Source organism: Maylandia zebra, linkage group LG20 (assembly GCF_041146795.1).
Source record: "Maylandia zebra isolate NMK-2024a linkage group LG20, Mzebra_GT3a, whole genome shotgun sequence".
NCBI classification, from domain to species: domain Eukaryota; kingdom Metazoa; phylum Chordata; class Actinopteri; order Cichliformes; family Cichlidae; genus Maylandia; species Maylandia zebra.
Genome location: NC_135186.1, coordinates 32,559,307 through 32,576,858, shown reverse-complemented (window position 1 = coordinate 32,576,858; position 17,552 = coordinate 32,559,307). Strand labels below are relative to the sequence as shown.

The 17,552-nt window shown below is 40.5% G+C and overlaps 2 protein-coding genes across 2 annotated transcripts in view; both read left to right on the top strand.

Annotated features, from left to right (window-relative positions):
• LOC101468225 (natural resistance-associated macrophage protein 2) overlaps positions 1–3,687 on the top strand; it is a 31,870-nt gene extending 28,183 nt beyond the window's left edge. Inside the window, exon 16 of the mRNA XM_004560260.3 lies at positions 1,218–3,687. Coding sequence (XP_004560317.1) covers positions 1,218–1,325 — 108 coding nt within the window. The 3' untranslated portion in view covers positions 1,326–3,687. The remainder of the gene's footprint in view (positions 1–1,217) is intronic.
• A 3,756-nt stretch (positions 3,688–7,443) lies between these two features.
• On the top strand, positions 7,444–16,899 carry ctdsp2 (CTD (carboxy-terminal domain, RNA polymerase II, polypeptide A) small phosphatase 2). Its single transcript, XM_004560259.5, has 7 exons — positions 7,444–8,155; positions 11,061–11,239; positions 12,454–12,555; positions 12,923–12,979; positions 14,106–14,198; positions 14,531–14,716; positions 15,090–16,899. Exons 1-7 carry the CDS (start codon positions 8,095–8,097, stop codon positions 15,213–15,215), a joined length of 804 nt encoding a protein of 267 aa, XP_004560316.1. The 5' UTR covers positions 7,444–8,094; the 3' UTR covers positions 15,216–16,899.
• Positions 16,900–17,552: the final 653 nt, after the last annotated feature.

Here is a 17,552-nt window from a genome sequence, read left to right as displayed (position 1 = left end):
GGTTAACTAACCAGCCAATCAAAATGTTGATCATCAGCGAGATACATGAGAATTGCTCTTTGGGTCCATCTTTCACTTTTTTCCATCAGCAACTGTACAAAATATAGGAAAAGAAACACTCAAAGGCAGCTACGATAACCTTTAATTAGTAATGTCCTCTTGTATAAATGAACACTATGAATCAATCACCACATCTTAACCCTGTAACACTGTGTCGTATTTTTAATTTTTGTGTCAATAAATTGCACAAAAATGCCAGATATTGTCCTCTTGCATACACGGTGGGGATAGCAGCACAGAACAGAGCAAGATCAGTGACAACAGATTTGAGGTTGTTTAGTCAGGAAAGTCAAATCAAAGAATTGGAGTGGAGGTGTGTTGTAAAGTGATGTGCCGATACAGGCCAGAGCTACAGCATGACCAGGTGGATGCAAGGATTTCAGCTGACGAGATTTGGAGTTTGGGGCAGAAATACCACAAATTTACTGCTTCTAGCCTCGTGGCCGTCAGTGTTTGCTGTTTTTTTTAACACAAAAAATTATTTTAAGATGTTAGTTATCATACTAAGCTTTTTAGACCATTAAAAAGTGATTGTCTGACTAAGTTGTCGGTGTGTATCGCTCTTGTATGTTTGGGTAATTTTGCTCCTTTTGCATTGCATTCTCTAATTTAAAGTTATGCAGCCACTTTGAGAAGTATTCAGGTCCCTTCACTTTATTAACACTTCTTTTGTTTCGAGTTTTAAAGCCTATAATAAACAAAATAAAAATATTTTATTTTTTTAAATGTTAGAAAGTCTCCGCTCCACTGAGCAGTACATAAACAGAACTGTTTAGCCAGGACTTTGCAGAAGCAGCTGCAGCTTTAAATCTCTTTGCGAGAGTGTCTGCAGGATTTGGACACCTGGATTTGGGCAGTTTTCTTTCCAGCAGATCCTCTTGAACTTTTCAAGGCTGGATGGGAAAGCATCTCTGGACTGCCGTCTTCATCTCCGCAGATGTTCTGTGAGGTTTAAATCTGGTCTTTGGCTAGTCCACTCAAGGACAGTCTTAGACATGTCCTGAAGGCTCTCCGGCGGGTCTGAATGCTTTCTCAAGTGATGCATAACTTGAACAAATTCATTCTGTAAACCTTTTTTTTTTTTTTTTTTTTTTTGGCCTGTGTGTGTGTGCTTTTTTTTCTTTTTTTTTTTTATTCTGTCTTTTTTTGTGCTGCAGGTGTGGTTATGTCTGATCGCTCTGGGGGTGTCCTGGCTCGATCCGAGCACCAGGAGAGGGAACGACACGACCATCCTGATCCAGCGGCAGCCTGAGTTTGACTCATGACATTCGGGTCAAAGGTGCATCTGTGGACAACCTGACTGACTGTGTTTAGCTCCAGATGAAGTCTTATTTAGTCCCAAGTTATTTATACGAGATGTTTGTTGACTTTCAGATGAACTTTGACGTTTGGTTGGTGCTGTACAGATTTTTTTTTTTAATAATGAAGAAACAAATTTATTTGTCACTGTAACTTTATTAAAAGGTAACATGCTGATTGTGAAAAGCTTAGGTGAATTTTAAAGATTGACAGGTTTACAGACGTCTGATGTTTATAATCATTTTTTGAAGGACTTAATATGACAGAAAACATGTCAGGACTTTTTTAAGAAACCAAACAGACTGAATCCCTGTGAAGAAGATTTACAAATGATACCCAGGCTTTTAAAATCAGTGGTTTCATGTTCAGGAGGGAGTTTTAAAGTTTTAAAGACAAATTCATGTCTTCAAAAATGCCTTTCAACAACAAGGCAGTGACGTGCTGGATTTCAGCAGACATATTTTATTTTTACAGCTCACTATCACACATTTGCTCAAGAAGCTTCAGAATCTCAGCAGCATACGGAATCTTCTGACATGCAGCAGAGATAAGGAGAAACTTCCCCAAATGCAGGAAGTCGCTAAAGAAAAAAAGAGGTCAGGAAGAGCCGCTGAGGAAGGATCCAGGATGTTATGCTCAGAAAAGCAACAGTGCAGACTTCCAATGTGAACAACTGAGATGACAAAATTAGACCTTAAACGTCTGAAGAAACTGAATTTATCGGAGAGGTGTTAAGACGTGATGAAAAAAAGAAATATAAAAATAAATGAAGTAACAAAATCAGCTAAAATTGCACTAATATAATTAAACAGGAGAATAACGTGTAAGTTATTAATAAACAGACTCAATTTTTGTTCTTAAACGGCGCTAGAAGTGTGCAAAAACAAAGTTTTCTGGAAGTTCACTTACAAACGCTAAAGACCGCTTCAATCCAAGAAATACAGTAAACAAACATTTTTTGGTTTGGTTACATTTTTTGTATTTTGAGCTAATTGAATTCAAACTGCAGTTTCTCTTTCAGCCACAGGGAGGTGTTGCAGGCTTCAGGAGAGACTTCTCATTTACAGTAAACATTTCACTACCACAGCTTACAGCATAACACATTAAAGGACATGCAGGCTTACATCATGCCCATGTGCAGTCACCAAAAGCAGCGTTACTGTGTGAGACTAAATGACTGCTGAGCGCTGAGACTCGCTGCTGCTGCTGCTGCACATGCCTGTGGTGGTATGTCAGAAGAGTTGCAACTTATTGTGCAACTGAGAGCCAAACACTGCTTGTTTCACTGTTTGAATTCCAGTGCTGAAGTGCTTCGGCTTTGCGAGCTGAGCTGAGGCGGATGAACAGGTTTTTCTTTGCATTGTGGCGGGGAACTTTTTTTTTTTTCCCTTCTCTCTCTCTCTCCCTCTCTCCCTGTCATGGAGGCAGACTTATGTAAGAGGGGAGAGTCTTCCCACCGCCCCTCTCTGTTTTTGTTTTTCTCAATGAGCCAATGTCTCCCTGCCTAGGCCTCACAGCCTGTCCAGTAGGCCCCTTTCCTGGAAACATAGCCTAGCAGAGGCCACTCAGGGGCAGGCCTGTGAGGTGGGAGGGTGGGGTGGGGGGGCTCTTCCAGCAAATCACATGATTTGACCCTACAGTCATAGCTCTACATGAGGCTCAGATGCTGCAAGAACATTTCAGCAGCCAGTTTGTCATCAGCATGATTGGATGCGGCTTTAATGCATGGCAGAGTGCATGAGGCTGTAAGTAGACTCCGTGCATCCCCAGGTGTGACATTTTTGAAGTAGAAACACAACATCTAAAGGACAGTGTGTGTGTGTGTGTGTGTGTGTGTGTGTGTGTGTGTGTGTGTGTGTGTGTGTGTGTGTGTGTGTGTGTGTGTGTGTGTGTGTGTGTGTGTTCTTTAAAGTCAGTTATGTCATTTATTTTTATGTTGTTGGCCTTAATGCCAAAATAAACTTGATGAACAGTTTTGCAGAGATTAAAAAAATATATATTTTAGTATTTGATTATGCTCACCATGATATTTAAAAATGTAATATTGATAGAGTGTCAATAATGCACATGTGATAATAATTGTTTTTTTGTGTGCCATTTCCACAGCGATGGTTACAGACTCTCCTTTTGTAGTCTTTGCACTTATTTTAAGTTGAAGTTATTTGCCATAGATTAACATTGTAGCTATTTTTCTCTCTGTATATATTGCAATAATATTGATTCAGTCTGACAATAATTGTTAATTGAAAATCCATTATTGTGACAGCCCTACTTGATGGAAATTCAGTGATGTGTTTCATCCAATCTAAAGCTGATGCATTGAGCTTCTTTATTGTGTGTTTGTCTTTTATATTTCCAGTTACGTTGCTGTTAGAGCAGTGGTTCTCATTCTCAAAGTGGGGTCTGGGTTCGTAGCCATGAAGCAGTCTTTGCCTTCCCAGTAGATACATCTCTGGTGTTAACCCCAAATCATTCAGTTTTAATGCTGAAAACCTGCATTTAAAAATGATCAAACTTACACAAAACTTCACAGTTTCATCAATTTATCTCGACTGTTTTGGCCAATATTAGAACACAGTTGATGTTACTAAAATAATCATTTGCTTTGAATTAGTTAATTGACCTTCATTATATAATAAAGAACACAAAGATGTGAACATTTACACCATCCAAACAAATATCTTGTGCCCTTTACTCCCACTCATTTCAAATATGAGCCAGCAGAAGCTCTGATATGTTGTGACACATTATGCCACGTGTCTGACGTAGAAAGGCTAAAAATAATTCCCACGTAGTAATTTAAATACTAGCAGGATTAAAAGGTGGTTCTGGGAAATGTTTCCAAGAACCCCCTGGTCCCCGGCCCCCAAAAGGTTGAGAACCAGTGTGTTAGAGGTTAAAAAGTCAATGATTGATTTTTTTGTTTTTGGACAAATCTTTTGATTACCCTCGTTATGGTAGAAAGCACCGTAGTGTTTTTATCACTGTGGCTCACCAGAACTCACTGTTTTAATGAGTTTCAATTATTAAAATCATTAACTGTGTTATTGAATTGTAAACAAAAAGCTCCACACTGGGGGGGGGGGTAGAAAATGCAATAAACACTAACATGGCTTCACATGTTGACTTTAAAAAATGCACGGGTGCACTTATTGCTCTTAAGTGGTTGCGCTTAGGTCCCGTTAGAGCACTGGAAGATTGGTGGAGGGTTACGCCTGCAGCACCCCCTCAACCCTTAGCCCTTTTAACAGCTGCTGACCCCGCTGCTCTTTTGCTGTCTTGGAGAGGAATACCAGAAGATGAGGGCAGCAGAACGCAGGCACTGATAATGAATTTCAAGTTGATTTAGTAAACAGTGGCATCAGCTTTAAACCACATGACATTTTCAAGCTGTGCGGCCCGTACTTGTTTTGTATATATTTTTACACCGAGCTGTCAGTGCTGCCTTAAAATGTCCCACACCAGGAATGCAAACAGCGGGGCCATTCTTGTTTATGTCTTGCATTGTGGCCGCTGTGGGCACTGGCTGAGCTCGCGGTATAATGGGCCCACATGTGTTTGGAATGGACCGTCTCAGCTGTGTAGTTATTCCTTTTATTAACAAGCTGCTTCTCCGTTTCTTCCTACAGGTTTACGGTCTGTGCCGCTTTCAGTGTGCTTTACATGTGTGTTTCGTGTGGTTAAATATAGCAGATATGTGCTGTTGCTTAATTTCACACCATATTTGCTTACTGTATGCTGCAGGGGAGAGGATCACTTTGATTTACTCAGAGGTCTTTGAGCTTTCAGAGGATGAGGAGGAGGCACTCTGCAGAACCTCCACGCTGTAAATATAAATATCTGGGGACCCGATGGTTGACCACATTGCCTAACATCATGTCAAACCCACTTCTGTTTATTTGAGCAAGGTCAAACAAATGTGTTTTAGTTCCAGCTGCTCAGAAAATCGCTATACTCGGTGTAGTGAAAATGATTATATAACACACAGGATTTGTCTGCAGTTCAATGCAACTTATTCAAATGAAAAACAACTACAACCACAACTGTTTGTGATTTTTTTCCCCCTCCCTCCCGGATGAATAAGTGGATGTAAAGACAGATAGCTTTATTAAATGCCACGCTGCACGACTCTATTTCTATATGATGCAACCATCCTGCAATGTTTATGAGCAGCAGCCTCATGCTAAAGTACAGTAACTGCAGCACAGTCTGAGTGCGTTATTGCGCAAATGTTCAGTGATTGCCATAACACAGTGGCTCCCAGGGCTGGAGCCGCACCCCCCCCCCCCCCCCCCCCCCCCCCCCCCACCCCACCCAAGCAGTTTTAGGCAAAAAAACAAGTTTCATTTTAGTAGGAAGTGAAATGAAAGAGAAAAATGAAAGGAGCTTGGGTCATTGGTTTCACTCTGCCCTCTCTTACCTCCGTACATGAAGCTCTCCCATGTACTCCCGCATGGGGTTATATCTCTACCAGCAAAGCCTTTCACGTCTCCATGAAGGAAAAGGTGAAAAGCTCTTCCTGTCACATGGATTAAAGGTGATTATTTCAACTTTTAAATGAATCTTGTACAATTGTAAAATACTTTGTTTTTGAAAAGAGACACTTGAATCTTCTTACAGCCAGGGTTCTTTAAAAACTCTTATGTGCTCACGTTTTACTACTGCTACAAACACAGATTCCCTGTGTATTTGTTTAGTGTTTATCACTTTTATGTCCTTCAGTGAGCCCGGTGCTGAGCTCTTCCTACTCTTTTTCTTCTAATCAGAGGTTATGACATTGGAAAAACCAGGAATTTAGGGAGGTAAAGTAAAAGTTAAGCCAGAGGAAAATGCAAATTAGAGGCAGAAATCCAAGTATTAAAAACACTAAAAATAATGATAAAGCAGTATTTGCGGAGGTGCTGGTGGGTGTGTTTATTATTCTGGGCTATAATTTAAAAAAATGGTAGCTGGTCATCTGGTTTAGAGGAATCATTATCTTTTAAAATTCATGGTAAGAGACTGATGAGAAGCCTGGAAGTTAAGTTAGCTCATGCTCGTTTCTCAGGAGGCAACCTATCTTTTGGCAGCAGATTGAAGGTTGTGCACCAGTCCCTGACTCTGCAGATGCCAGCACTCTTAAACCCTTTGATGTCACCCATCATTGTACCTTCTACAAGAACCCTTCAAATAGAAAAATACTTTTTTTTTCTCCCCCATTTACAAAGCCATTCTTGTATATATTATGACTTTTAAGGTTTTAAAGTTTAGGTTAGAGTGCACAGCAATGCATTACCTTAGATATCTCTCTTGTGACTGTTATTATTAAGCGGTCTTGGGTGAGACAAGTATGTCATTGTATGTTTAAGCTCATGTTCTGTGATGTTTTATAAAAATGAATGCTCCTGCTTTTCCTTTTGTGTCACCTTGTTCTTGATTTTTTTTTTTTATTATAATTATTTTAAATCTTACATATATGTGTGTTTGAATGTAGAAATACATTTCTGCATATATTCACAGCCTTATCTTGACAGACTGCTAGTATCAGAACTGTGCAAAGCCACTTTTAAACACTGATCTGTTTTTTTATTATATATATATACATAACTTTTATTCGGCATTTCTGTAATGTACATTTTATCTCTGTGTCCTTTTCTTGGTTGTATTTCTATCCCTGAGAGATGCCAAACAACATTTCAGAGTACCTGAGCATAGTTACACTATAGATGATTTATATTTTATGTAATTTACATTGATTTGCCCCTGACTAAATAAAGGTTTCTATAATTACTTGGACATGATCACAATTTCAGCCACCTCTGATTTAGTTTTAATTAGAATAATGCACGTGAACAAACAACAAAATAAATAAATAGCGTCCCTAGTGTTTAGTTTAATAATGAGTGTATTTTTTTTATTCCTCGTACACTCGCATGTTTCTTGATTAAGTTGTGTTCATCAGCATTCGTTTATTTATTTGTTAATAATTCACAAACAACGTGATCTCATTTGTTGTACGAGCAGCGCTGGAATGTGTTCGCTGCGGCGCGTGCTGGCCGGGGAGGAATGCCTTGACCACGCCTCCCCTCCTCCCTGGTGTCCAATCAGGGCGCGGGTACCGTTTCAAGGCGCCCGCGGAGTCCCAACCGTAGAAAAACAAAACCTGGGATAACAACAAAACTCTCGTTTTACACCCAACTACGAACCAGAATTCGTTTTTCCGCGCTAGATCTTCCGTACGCGATCGATCCTCGCTGTTTTCCGTCGCTCCTAGTGGCCTCTCGGGCGATGTTGTTTATCTGTAGTAACGGGGGGCTTGAAACCGCCCTCCCTTGCCCCATTTCCTCGGTTGTTTTCCTTCTCTCGCCTGGATTCTCCATGTTGTTGCTGCAAAAGTGAGGACTCTCAAAAGAGAGGGGGGCTTCTCTGCGATATTACCAGCAATACAATCGGCACATCCGAGAAGACGGGCCGCACGGAGTCTCAAATAGCGTCCGAAGAACATATCCAAGTGCCTTGCCCCCTCCCCAGGCGGACCCTCCGAGGGAAGAAGAAGAAGAAGAGGCGGCGGACGGGAGAATAATAAAGAAAGCCAGGAACAAGATAAATCCTACTCCCATCGAGGATCGTAACTGAGGCGGATGACAAGTTAACTCGGCGAATAATAACGTCAGCTTGTCAATAAAACCCAATGAGGGATGCCCATCAGTACTCGGGGACAGGATTTGAGGATTTTGAGGGCTCCGTGATTGTCAGATGGAAAGTTCTGTTATCACCCAAGTGCAAAAAGAAGACGTCCAAGTGTCACCGAAAACAGGTGAGATTGGGTGTTGTTTACATCCCAAATATTCCCAGTACTCTCTTTTATGTGTACTGTTTTCTTATAAGTGATTAGTGCGGTAAGAAATCGCGTAGTGCGCCCTTTTATTTGACAGTTGCGCGCTGCGGACGCGCGGTAAGAGAGGCGTATTACCCTTTTTTGACATCCACCACCGAGCAGAGTGTAATCTTTACATCTTATCGCTGGAAAACACAAAGAGACCGTGCCGAAAGCTATCTTAATGTGTTTATTCTGTTTTGCCACAAACCTGTTGTTTTCCTCCACCAATCGACTGCTGTTGAATTTGGAAATAAAACCGTGAATATGAATAAATCCCTGTGTTTGTTTTTGTATCGGGGGCCAGATCACCGTGTAGTTCAATCTCCGTCACTATAGCTGAATTAATGCATCGGACGTAGGCTCAGGTACAAGTTCACAGTCACCATTACGCACCGAGCTTAGTAGCTATTGTTGATCCAGTTTTTGCCTCTCTTTTTCTTTGGCAGTGTGTGTGCTCTTGTTGTGCAAACCCATCTTTCTGGTGTATTTTTTTTACCCCCCCCCCCCCCAAGTTGTTCTCGGTGTCGTTGCCATGCCCAGCTTTTCCAAAATAAAAAACGAGCTGCTGTATTTATATCTATCGGGTTCCAGCTCGTTTGGCAACATCCCATATCCTTCTACTACTACCACCAACACCAGGTCGAGAGAACACGGGGAGCCCTGCCTGACTGTCACCACAGGCAGCACTTACAGCTCGGTGTTTTTCAGTCTTCACAAACTACTCTTCGTGTTTTTGTTAATTGACCATGGTGGTCACATATCCGTGCGCCGTCGCTGGCTTCACGAAATAATGCTGCGCTGCTCTTTTTTTATTTATTTATTTTTATTTTTATCGTTTCATTTGACAAAACAGCCCGAGTGGGATTTGTATTACACCATGCTGTATATTACAGGCCAAGAGAGCTTTAAGGGCTGCTGATTATACAGCAGGATTGTATAGAAATACCCGGTGCCGCGGTATTGACAGCGGAATGCACAAACACACCCCTCTGCACACGCCCGTTGTAGCGCCGTTTCAAAGATTTCGTTGTTTGCACACTTTGCTTGCGCTTGAAAGAGGCTTTGCTCGTTGATTCAGCCTCTTGGTTGTAGTTATTACAGGTCTGTGGTGCTCCAGGTCATGTGTTGGTTTTACAAAATAATTCTTCAGCATTATTCTTATTATTAATGTCATTTTGCATTGCGTGTTTTGTGAGATTAAGGGATGTTTTGGATTTTGGATCCGTGTGTGTGTGTGTGCGCCATTCATAAAGCTCTAAAAGATTAATCTCCTTCTTCTCATCTCTCCATCCTTTTACATGCAGAGGAGATCTAATGTATGCTGTTATGTCACACATGGCCAATAATGTCTTCCTGTGGAAATCAATAGGCTGATTTGCATGGCAAGATGCACATTCGTGGGCTATAAATAATGGAGGTTGTAGTTTTTCCCAGTGAAAATGCTGTGTGCAGAATTACCAAATCAAGATCCAGTGTCCTTTGTCTCCTAAACATGGAGTTGTGTAACATGCTTGTTGTTGTCTGCATTATGTCTTCAGAGTGTAGAAGTAATAAATGTATAAATCTCTGAGTATGCAGTTGTTTGTCACTCTTTTCCACACTTCCTCTTTCTAGCAGGGACTAGAGAGTGTTTATGAACTATTTTGATGGGTAAAAATTCTGCAAGTCCTCACATGAAATGCACTAGAGGGGAATCACAGGGATGTTTTTCCTCCCTTTTCTTACACTGGCGGTGGCACAAGTCTTTTTTGAGGCTGGGACGCTGGTGGTCACAGTGGCTGATCAAAGACCTGCACAGAGCACTGAGGTGTGACTGCCTGTCCGACTCGCTGGCTGCCTGACTGCCCGACCAGCTGCCTGTCTGGCTGTTCTGGCTCGCTTCAGGCAGCCCCGAAAGGTCCCCGAGTTTAAAATGGTTGGAATGTTTTCTGTCTGTCGAAAGGTACTGCTGAAAAGTGTGGGTTTTCCCGCCCTCTGTGATTATATAACATGTACCAGCCATTTCCAGCAGCAGCAGCAGAGGCATTAAAAACAGATTTCATGTGGAGGCTGTGCCATCCCTGTGGACAGATGGATGGTACCTTCAGGAATTAGAGAAACTCAATCTGTGTGTCACAAGCAGCTCCTGCCTAATTATCTTTTATGGATGAAGAGGAAAAAACAAACAAGAAAACATTTCAATGTGTTTGCATCAAGATTTCATTTTGGTATAAGAAAAAAGATTAGATAACATGTATCTGACCCAAGTTGTGGGCTGTAATTCAGGCCTCCACTCACCATGTTTCCCATGTTGACGACACACAGTTTCAGTGTCCGACATTACTTTTTTTTACCAGTAGAGATGAAAATTTTACTAGCCCAACCCCAAAAACGCAAAATTAGTTATTGCTAGTTTTTAATCTAAATTTGCAAAATAATTAATAAATAAAACTTTAAAATAAATGTTTTGTTAGCAAAGGGCACTCCCCTCTTTAAACACACTCACAGGGAGGCTTTTTGTCATCTTTTAAGTTTACAAGAAATCTTTGCAAACGAACAGGCAGCCTTCATTTTATCTTCCTCTGGATGTAGTTGTGCCATCGCTGCGTAAAACACATCAAGTTAAAACTATCTTTGTGGACATTTTAATGTAAAAACACCAACTGGAAGAAAAAAGTCCTCCTCATGAGGGTTCATTTTAGCCAATTTGTTTCACAGGTGAACTCAATTTGTGGAAATGCAGTAGCTGGCCAATCAGCTTGCTCCACATACCTTTTTATTGGTCCACAAACATTGGGAGCACTGGTTCTGTTGAGTGCTGCTGTTTCCTCATGAAGCGTGTTTGTGTCTCTGCTCCCGGCAGGCCAGGTGAGCCGGTCTGCCCTGAAACAGCCGCGGAGTTGCAACATCTTCAAAGCGCTTTTCTGTTGCCTCCAAGCTCAGGATGGCCCCAAATCACCAGCACTGCCGCCGCCGCCACCGCCGCCATCACCCTCCCAGCAGGGATTGCTGGAGTCACAGGAAAATGGGATGGTTGTCAAGGTAACAGTATTCGCATTTCAGAGATATTTCCGCACAGCTGAAATCAATTTGAAGACCTCAGCTTCAGCCCCTGCCTTTACTTTTGTTTATTTAAGATCTTACTTCCTTGTTGCACACACCCACACACAGACACACACACACACTGCTTGCCATAAAAGAGGTGTGTGAATAGTTTAGCCATCTGTACGGATAAACTTAACACGCTGTTGTAAAACTGCACTTATTGTTGTCGTCTTTTTACAACTAAAACCACCGCTGCACCTGCTCTAAACGTCTTGAAAGCTAACCGCAACTGTCTGTGGATATGGAATCACTTTGATGTTCTCGCTTTATCCCCCCCACCCCCCGAAGGAAGATAAGAAATGAGAGCGTGACTATCAGTCCTTTAGGCAGGCAGAGAATCGGTGTATTGTGTTCCTCATAATTGCTGAGGTGGAGGGGGAAAAAAATAAAATAAAGCTCAGAGCGCTTGCTGGCCACGCTGGTGAGCGCTGTCAGCTTGATTAGGGCTTCACCACCATGTTAGGGGTATTTTAATGAGATGCCATGTTTGTTCATGTTGAGGAGTGTCCTCCAGCATCAGGAGCAAACAGCAAGCAGCATCTGTAGGACCCTGGTTATTGTCTGCCAGGCTCCTACTGATATGAAACCAAATTAAACATTTGGCACTGCTAGCTTTGTTTCATTTGGTTTCTTGTGTTTAGTTGAACAAAATTGTTCTAGCAGTCTCCCAGCACCCCCTCCCCAGCATAGTCTTTCCTCGATCTTAATTTGCCATCCGTAATAGATAAGCCATTTCTGTTATGTAATAAAATTAATAATTAATTTCACTTTGCCTCTTCTCATAAAGAGGCTGGAATGAAACAAAACTAAGAGTGTGTGTGGGGGGGGGCTGGCTATCTGAAAATGAGTTTGAATCAAGGTTATCGTTTTCCCCTGCGGGTGAATTCCTGTTGAGTTTGACAAGATGCATTGGAGAAATACTGCAAAAAAGACACATGCTAATCATAAAGCTATACCACACAGAGGCTGTTACAGTAAATCCTTAAACTTCCACACATGCATGCTTAACAAAAACCAGTATAATCGAATTTCCCCAGAGGTAAAAATCCAGACCAAGCTTTCAGGTTTTCCATATAACTCAATTCCCTGTTGGCTACTTTGTGTTTCTCAAGTGTAATGATGAATATGACAGTCTACATGCATTTCTTTAGCTATCTGAACCAAACCTGCTGCCTGAGGTGACGGCCCAGGACCAAGGGAAGCTATGTGTGGTCATAGACCTGGATGAGACCCTGGTGCACAGCTCATTCAAGGTACCGCTAACACCGGCCCAACATTATTTCAGCATGTTTACCCATGTCAGTTGGTGATTTGATGTTTCAGCTTTTCCTTCCTGCAGAAATGACAGTTGTATTTGGGTAACATTGATTAAACGACCGCCTGTTTATTGGGCGTGTTTCTGCTGCGATTCTTTGTTTCTCTTAGAAAAGTCGTCGCATGTGTTTGAGGAACATCAAAGCAAGTCATATTCTATTTGTGTCGCCTATGTGCTGTGATTTATGGCAGCGATGAAGAGCCTGGTTCTTGCTGTTCAGCTGTTATGTAATGCCATGTGAATGTACACAGCGTGGCTCATGTGAATGAGCATGCCAACCATCTCCCTCTGTGTTCTCCCTCCAGCCTATTAGTAATGCAGACTTCATCGTGCCTGTGGAGATAGAGGGGACCACACACCAGGTAAACTACTCTGTATGAGTGCCTTTCCTGTAAGGGGGTGGGGGGGTGTATGTATGTTGTGTTTGCAGTGGTTGCTGAGCTGAAAAGGGATGGGTCAGTTAAGTTTTTTTTTTTTAAGATGGTTAAACAGAGCCCTCTAGTGGCCAGAATTTGAACAAGACTGCACAAGTCAAAGTGGATGCATCAGCAGGAAAATGAGTCATTTCAGCTAAAATGTCATTAATAATTGATACAGTGCCTCTGCAAGGAAGATTTTGAAATAAATACACAAGTATAGCATTGTGTTGATCTTTGGGGCACAAGGTCTTAAAGTTGGACGTGTGGAAATATTAACTAAGAAATGTGATTCGAGCGACCCCTGTGTGATGGTAAGGAATCCTGTGGGCCTCTGCCTGGTTCAAGTAATCCAGGATAGGCTGGTTAACACTGCACGGCCTATTCTTGATTACTTGTTTCAGGAACTGGCCATTAGCAGCTGACGGATGGAAATGAATCGTGCAGATGAACAAAAACATGGAAATCCCTATTAAACCTTCACGCTTTACAGACTAGTTGATCTTGCAACTGCATTGATAATGGACATGGCACAAAATCTTTCAGAAGTGAGAGATGCACTTTGTTTAATTTAAATTGTATGTTGTGTACTTTTATTTCCACTTGAACACTTACAAGATCCCAAAGCAAGCTGCCAGTTTAAGAAGTTATTGCTGCACTGATCTTACCAATTATCTGTAGTGTCTGGAAGACTAATAACTACCTTCTCTTTAAAGTGTTCTCCATGTATTGGATATCTTTAGGATTGGCATATTTCTCTTTATCTTGTGCTAAGTCTGCATTTGTTTCAGCTTCCTGTCTTGATAGTGTATTTTTTTTTTAAAGGTGACAGCTTCCTTATCCTGTTTCCCAGTTAGTTTTAAAAACTTGTGTGAAATCAAGCTGAGGCATAATTATTTTTATAAGACTTAACATATTCTAAGCTCTACTTTACAAAAAAAGCCTTGTCCTAGACCTCTTGAGCACTAAAATTATTATTTTTTTAAATATACTTTAAGCTTCATTGGCAGTATTTGGTTAAATGACAATCGTGTTTGTTGAGCTGTTCACCAACCTCTTGCTTCCCTTTCAGGTGTATGTGCTGAAGAGGCCGTATGTGGACGAGTTCCTGCAGAGAATGGGCGAATTGTTTGAATGTGTGCTGTTTACAGCCAGTCTTGCTAAGGTACTTCACATCAGATATTGACAGTGATCCTGAAATTAGATGCTGGAATAAAACATGAAGATCTTTGTTTAGCTGATGTCTGATCTATCAGATCTGCTTTCTCTCACCTTTTTAGTTCCCTCTCTTACTCTAACGTGCTGGTAGACACCTTAGTGAACACCCACACCCTCCATGCTTAAAGGAATAGATGGGTGTCAGTTTATACACAACTCATCTTAAAGTCTTAGTGCCAGCTGTGTCCCAGCTTAATATTCTGTAGCAGCTTGGGACAGCTTAGCCCAGCCTTGTACATCCCTGCTCTTCCCTCACCTGCTACCCAATCCTCCCACCAGTACGCAGACCCGGTGACGGACCTGCTGGACCAGGGAGGAGTATTCCGGACCCGGTTGTTTCGGGAATCTTGTGTATTCCACCAGGGCTGCTATGTCAAGGATTTAAGCCGCCTAGGCAGAGACCTCCACAAAACCCTCATCCTGGACAACTCTCCTGCCTCTTACATATTCCACCCAAATAATGCTGTGAGTTTGGACCAGTCTCTGCAAATCTGGTGCACACTGCCTTTCATAAAGGACTTAGTTGGTTGTATGTGTCAAATTTAGCTGTCTGAGAACTTGAACCACAGAAGTGAATTTGCTGTATTTGATCAATCAAGCCAGGAACATAACCAAATTATGAATCTGTCTGTACTAGGAAAAGGTTTTCCTGACCAATATGATGTAAAACCGCCAAACTAAACACTTGTCTTTAGATCTCTTTTTCCTGAAACAAAAGGTAAAAATTACTTTAGTTATCATAGGTTGCTGTTAAGGGTTGAATTGGCTTTGTGTTTACTTGGTGCACGCTTAGCTAGGGTAGATGCACCTTATATAATCGAGTGTTTCTTTGCCCCAGATTCCGGTGGTGTCGTGGTTTGACGACGTGGATGATGCTGAGCTGCTAAACCTTCTTCCTGTGTTTGAAGATCTTAGCCAAGCTGATAACGTTTACACCCGGCTGGACCAGCTTCGTGGACAATAGCTTTCAACAGACCTGCTCGACTCCAACGGGGGGAGCAGCGCTAAAGTTGACTAAAATAGCCACATGTATTCAGAACATAGACATACGTTTCCAGACTGTTCTCTTTGCCTGTGCATAAAATCCTTCTGTTTAGAAAACTGCATTGGTATGAGGTCAAGGAAATTCTAAGCCTGGGGAAAGATTGTTGGCTCAATTGAAAGTGTATGTCACAAAGTGAGGCCTCTCCTCTGATCCACAGTGCTGACAATAATCACAAATCACTACTTTTAAGCACCACGACAGAGCTGCAAACAACAAAAAAACACCAACCAAAGCACTCCCATCACAATCACTCCAGTTGGTATGAATTTTAAAGGGGTTCTTTTGCCAAAGCAGAAGCCTGCCTGTCCTGACTTGACTTTTGGACATTGTTTTTGTTTTTTTGTTAATTGTGCCTTGTATGGAACAACAAAAACACCTTTTCTAATAAACGATTTTATACCTTTCATTTTAATAGGCTGTTTTATAAGGAAATCTATTTTTAAACGGTCAGCGCGGTTCCTCTATGCAACCCAGTTCTGTGATCACATGGACAGTACCTCTTGCGTCGCCAGTCAAGCAGACATTACTGTAGCCTTATTTAACTATAAATGGGTGTCAAAACAAGTGTATTTAGTCATTTGTATCATGAAAGTGGTTTCTACATAACATGCAATATAAATCCTAAGTGGTCAAATTGACATTTGATACTATTGGTTATAAAGTTGGATAAATGGGGTGAAATCTCGTTTTTGGTCCTTTCAAAAACAGACACTGGAATTTTTTTTTTTTTTTAATTGTTTTTCATAGGACACATTTCTAAATGCCACAGTTTTAAGTCATAGCTTAATATTTCATTTGTTACTATATTCTTCTATTGCTCAATGGCAAACAACTTGCACTTTTATATTGACAGTGCTGTAAGTAAAAGCTGTGCCTTTTGAAATTAGGACAGAATGGTGTTTTGCCTGAACAGAGATTTGTAGGCATACACACTGCTGTGTCATGCTGAGCGTGAGAAAACACTGTCAGGAGCAAGTTTAATGCCAGGGGCTGCGGTACTTGCAGTGCAACACTTGAAAATATCAAATTTGATATATTTGGGTTTCTTTTTTTTTTTTTTTTTTTTTTAAACGTGTCTTTTTCTATATTTATTGGCCAAAAACTTGTGTCCAGTACTTCATAATGCTCAACCCTGTGTATTGTAATCCGTTTGCCTGTTTTGAGGCTGGCCTTGTGTTTAACTGTTTTATCTGTGCCTAAATCATGCACGTTTTGCTGTCAGAATTAACTATACAAAACCTTACAGTTAAATCAGCGATCGGATGTAAAGAGGAGATTCAATCATTCAAGCAAACATACATTTGAAATCCAGTACCACAGAGATTTTGAGAGGTTACGTTTTTTTGGGGGGGTTGAATGGTTTTTTTTTTTTTTCTATGATGTTTTATGTCTGCATGTCAACTAGTGAAACATGACAATGAGAATATTGAAACCAGTTGTGATGACCAAAAGTATTTGTTTAAAGTCACAATTTGTCTTTGTATGAGAATAAATCCAGAACTTAATTTTTCTCTACCTGGTCTGACCAAAACTCTAAAAGACCTGCTACCAATTTTTATTTTCAAATAGGTTTTATTTTCAAATAAAAATTGGTTCTATTTTACTACCTTTGCGTATGTGTGTTTTATGCCATGTTACAAAGAAAATCACTGTAGTGTATTAAATATCTTTAAATATTTAAGTTTTTACATCTAATGAAAGAAAAATTACATGTTTGTACAGTATATAGTACTTTCATGACCAACTTTACTAAGGTGCTGTTTTTAGGGAAACATTTGGGAACCAAATTACTTTTTGTCTTTTTTTTAACTTCATTTCAGAGCAGAGAATAATTTGTTTACTCGTTTAGAGTTCTAAAAAACTACCATCGTACAATTCGTACTTAAAAAGAAATAACATAATAAAGATGATACAGGCTTTTGTGGACTATTTAATTTAGGATTTTTCTTAAATGGATAAAGCGAAAGAAAGAATTTAAAGCTTAATTGGGAACTAATTTACACGTCGAAACATTTCATTGACCAAAATTAATGTTTAGTGGAAGCTACTTCAAGTATTAAATTTAATAAATATTTAAGATGTAACCATAAAGAAACACATTTTTTGCACATTTTTCTTTTCTTTTGCAGAGCTTAACAACTAAGTAACTTATACAATACAAAGTGCTATATTTTTGTCATTATAAACTATTATTGCATAGGCTACTTTTGGTATAATGACTAAAACATAAGTGAAAATATTTCACATGTTGCATGC

Coding starts and splice junctions, on each gene's coding strand:
- ctdsp2 (XM_004560259.5), top strand. CDS start 8,095: ATGGAAAGTTCTGTTATCACCCAAGTGCAAAAAGAAGACGTCCAAGTG. Junction 12,556..12,922: donor TGGTGCACAGCTCATTCAAG/GTACCGCTAACA, acceptor TTCTCCCTCCAG/CCTATTAGTAATGCAGACTT. Junction 14,199..14,530: donor TTACAGCCAGTCTTGCTAAG/GTACTTCACATC, acceptor TCCTCCCACCAG/TACGCAGACCCGGTGACGGA.